The sequence below is a fragment of the Lolium rigidum genome, chromosome 1 (assembly GCF_022539505.1).
Source record: "Lolium rigidum isolate FL_2022 chromosome 1, APGP_CSIRO_Lrig_0.1, whole genome shotgun sequence".
NCBI lineage: Eukaryota > Viridiplantae > Streptophyta > Magnoliopsida > Poales > Poaceae > Lolium > Lolium rigidum.
In genome coordinates, this window is record NC_061508.1 from 354,301,843 (window position 1) to 354,305,572 (window position 3,730).

General features: G+C 54.5%; 1 protein-coding gene and 1 non-coding gene across 3 annotated transcripts; both read right to left on the reverse strand.

Moving 5' to 3' along the window:
* Window positions 1-217: 217 nt before the first annotated feature.
* Window positions 218-289, reverse strand: TRNAT-CGU. Its single transcript has one exon. It is a non-coding gene; the product is annotated as a tRNA-Thr (tRNA).
* Window positions 290-1,327: 1,038 nt separating this feature from the next.
* LOC124702216 (HMG1/2-like protein) lies at window positions 1,328-2,859 on the reverse strand. 2 transcript variants are annotated; one of them, XM_047234349.1, is made up of 7 exons: window positions 2,791-2,859; window positions 2,574-2,687; window positions 2,397-2,454; window positions 2,241-2,285; window positions 2,036-2,116; window positions 1,803-1,925; window positions 1,328-1,670 (listed from the first exon to the last, which is right to left on the reverse strand). In XM_047234349.1, the coding sequence occupies exons 1-7, from the start codon at window positions 2,832-2,834 to the stop codon at window positions 1,650-1,652; spliced, it is 486 nt and encodes a 161-aa protein (XP_047090305.1). In that variant the 5' UTR covers window positions 2,835-2,859; the 3' UTR covers window positions 1,328-1,649. The 2 variants fall into 2 exon arrangements, with proteins under 2 accessions (XP_047090305.1, XP_047090297.1); XM_047234341.1 differs by having other exon boundaries at window positions 2,027-2,116.
* Window positions 2,860-3,730: the final 871 nt, after the last annotated feature.

Here is a 3,730-nt window from a genome sequence, read left to right on the forward strand (position 1 = left end):
ACAACAACGCACCACCCTAATGACATTACGGATGCACACAACCAAAAAAATGAAAAGAAAACTAAGAAACAAAAGTTCCGCTACATTATCTCGGGGCTAACAACAATACCATTTCCGTTCCGAAATTGACCCAGGATCAGATGATTCCGTCAGTCAGACTTGTGTTTTGAACAAAACATGGTTGGCAATCCAGGCAGGCCGAAAAAAAAATAAGCAGAGCCCCCGGTGAGGATCGAACTCACGACCTTTCCCTTACGAAGGGAACGCACTACCACTATGCTACGGAGGCTTGCTGTGACCATAGCCTAACCACCTCATATATAATTTAATCTCATAATTAACCATGCCAAAACATGCTAGTTAAGCACGACTCACCCGTTGCCCATGCTCTAGCTCCGTGGCTTTCAAATTCGAAAGAGCACGGCAGGATAGATCTTGCAAGCACCGCATTATTGACTGACTGACTGCCCTGTACTGCACTGTAATCAAATGCAAGCGAGCGAGCGTGCATGATGAGCGCGCGCGTACGCCCCGCAGGCTGCTGCTGCTGTGTAAATGCGGGCAGACATGTCAGTCGGAAAGCGAGCGACTGTACGTACGTCTGCATCGTCACATTCATTCATGGATGTCTGCTGCCGCGGCAGACAGCCCCAACGGCTCCGCTCCTCCTGACCTGCCTGCATCACAACCAAACCCAACCCCCGGATCCATTCATTCATTTCCAAAGATATCTTCTTGGCCATCTTGTGTTTTCCGCAATTGGAATGCAAGTTTGACAATCTTGGAACTACTAGTCCACAGCCTAGAGCCATCGTTTCAACACTCGGGCAGCATTCGTGGAGCAAGTCCAGCTGGGAAGACAATTCTAGCTGTTGCATGTAATTTGAGGAAGCAGACATCCAACATCAAAGGGAAGAGCTGAGATGGAGACGCCGAGGCAAGATCTCGCTATAATTAGGAGCACTGCTAACCAACATCAAGGGGAAGACAAGGTCTGTAGAGCAGCAACGCAGAAGAGCCCGTGAGAAAACGAACCATTCCAGAAAAGGAAAAAAAAGATTGTCCACCAAACCAGCCAGCAGCAGCCAATCATTAACCCACTCGACCACTGGATTGACCGAACTAATCATGACATTCCCAGTATAGAAAAGAGGAGAAGCAATCAGTTCAGAGCCATGGACTTGTAGGGACTTTCAGAGGCAACTGCTCGAGCAGCAGCACCGGAGCTACATAGCTGTACAACGAGATAGAGAAAACAGATGCGGCAATACAGCCAAACACTTGCAAAGCAGCAAGAAACATACCACAGAAGCCAATCACAAACGCATGGAACAGGAATTTAATCTAACATTACCCAAACTGATATTATCACAATGTTAGCAGCCGCTGGGTGACAATGGGAAAGAGTAATGATGATCTAGGTACACGCGGGGAGGACTACACCGCCGATGGGCGCCAACAGGTAGCGCTGTCCGTTATAGCGACGAGAGAAAAGGTAAAAACATGACGACGTTGAAGAGATAATTCTAGTACAGGGGACGGATGGATAGGCTCTCGTTATGGGAGCCCGACACCACTACCACAGTGCAAGGCGCTTGCACAGCAGCTCCCAGGTTTTGTGGTCCACCGTCTTGGGAGGGCGGGAGGCTTCACTCGTCGTCGTCCTCGTCCTGCACGATAGAAGCAAGCAAGCTCGTGTTCAGATACATAGTCTCTGGTGCTGTGCTTGTAGGTTGCAACAACCAAGTAAGTAGGACATAAACCTAGTGCTAAGTGGAAGCATGGTATATATGGATTTATACCTCGTCGCTACCCTCGTCGTCGTCCTCGTCGTTGATCTCGGACTTGGACTTGTCGGACTCCTCCTCGTCGTCGTCCTCGTCCTTGGCAGCAGGAGCGGCCTTCTTGGTGGCGGCAGCAGCGCTCTGTACAGGCAGTTAAGAGAGCATGATTAGCACCAAGAGCTAAAACGGGAGACAGCAAAAGCAAGGATAAAGAAGAAAGAGGCAGGCAGGCGGGTGAGCACCGTGGATACCTCGCCCTTGTTGTATGCGGCAATGGCCTTGTTGTAGTCGCCCTTGAGCTTGTTGGCCTTGGCGACGTAGGGAGCCTTGTCCTGCGGAGAGGAATCAATCAACAGCAGCGAATCGTGTGAGGTTTGTGCAACAGTAAAGCAGCGATCTAGTACCCTTAAGTCAAACGGAAGTACTAGTGGGTATGGTTGGGGAAGGTTTGTTTACCGATTCGCTCAGGCTTTTCCACCTCTCACCGGCTGCTTTGCCGACCTGGGAAAGTTATACCCAACCAACAGGGAACCAATGAGTTGACGCATCATGATCCCATCGCCACGGAGTAAAATAGCTTTGGGAATTGGTTACTGTAGTAAGGGAACTTACTGCAGCGACAGATTTGTTCTTGGGGTTCTTCTCCTTGAACTCCTTGCGGAACTCGTCCCTATACAGAGAGAGGCAGCAGAACCGCAAAGTCAACCAAAGTAGCGGGAAAATAACAAGTCAGCTCGAAGTAGAAAAAACAGAGAAAAGGGAAAGGGTGCATCTGCGGGGCTGACATACATGAAGACGAAGAAGGCGCTGGGCGCGCGCTTGGGCTTGTTGGGGTCCTTGGCGGGCTTGGTCTTCCTGCCCTTGGGCGCCGGCTTCTCCGCCCCCTTGCTCTTCACCGCCAACCTAGGCAGCAGCAACAGATCACTGACGGGTCAGCGAAACACGAATCGCCCACGAACAGATCTGCCACGGATTGAAGGTGGAGTATTCGATGGGGGTCGCTTACTTGGTTTCGGCCTTGGCGGCGCCCTTGGATTTGGCCCCCTTCATGGCAGGCGGGCTGGCTGGGTGGTTCCTGCGAGCTGAAATCAGCGAGCGCACGGGTCAGATCCGGCCCTGGCGCGGCGGAATCGGGCGGAACGGCGGCGAATCGGGGCGGCGGAGGCTCACCTGCGTGCGTGCGTGGGCGGAGGAGGAGGGAGCGTGTCCGTGTGGGGAAAGCAGTAGGAGACGGGGGCAGTGCAGGGCAGAGAGCGTGTGAGTGTGGTAGGAGGGGATAAGAAGCGCGGTGCCTGCCGAGGGCGTATCCGCGATTCCACGCAGCCTCCGAGGGCCCGCCCCCAACTCCTAATTTGAATTTTCGGCCCGATCGCGGACTTCCCTCACCTGGAGAACCCGTACCCAGCGCTGACACGTGGGTTCTAGTACGTGGTGGACCCGCGCTGTCATGTTGACACGCAGGGTGGCTACCGAGGCGGGCACACGCCACGTACAAGTTGCTGAGGGTGCGGACGTGATTAGGAGAAACCCGAGGGGTGCAGACGGAACAGCGCCCGCGCCAGGGGCTTGCGCGGGATTCTGCAAATTTCGGGCTGGTGGGCATGTGCCACGCCCACGATCGATCGATATTTTCAGCGCGCGCGCCGGGACACGACAGCTCGGCGAGCGCCACGTCACCGATCCGCGAGGTGCGCGCCCATTGGCTGGCCTCCCGCTCGATCGCCTCTGTGCTTTCACCCTGTGCTTCCTGCGGCACCCAAAGACCTCAACGCAGAACGTTTGTGAGGGCGGATTGGGGCGGTTCGACGTCCCAACGTTCCGCTGCGCGGCGCCGCTGCGTGGACGTCCCGGGCGGGACGGAGGCTCTACGGGAGGTCGGAGGCATTCTGGGTTTCATGTGGTGTTGGACCTCACGGCTGGTCGTGCTGACGTCATCGTTGTTACCG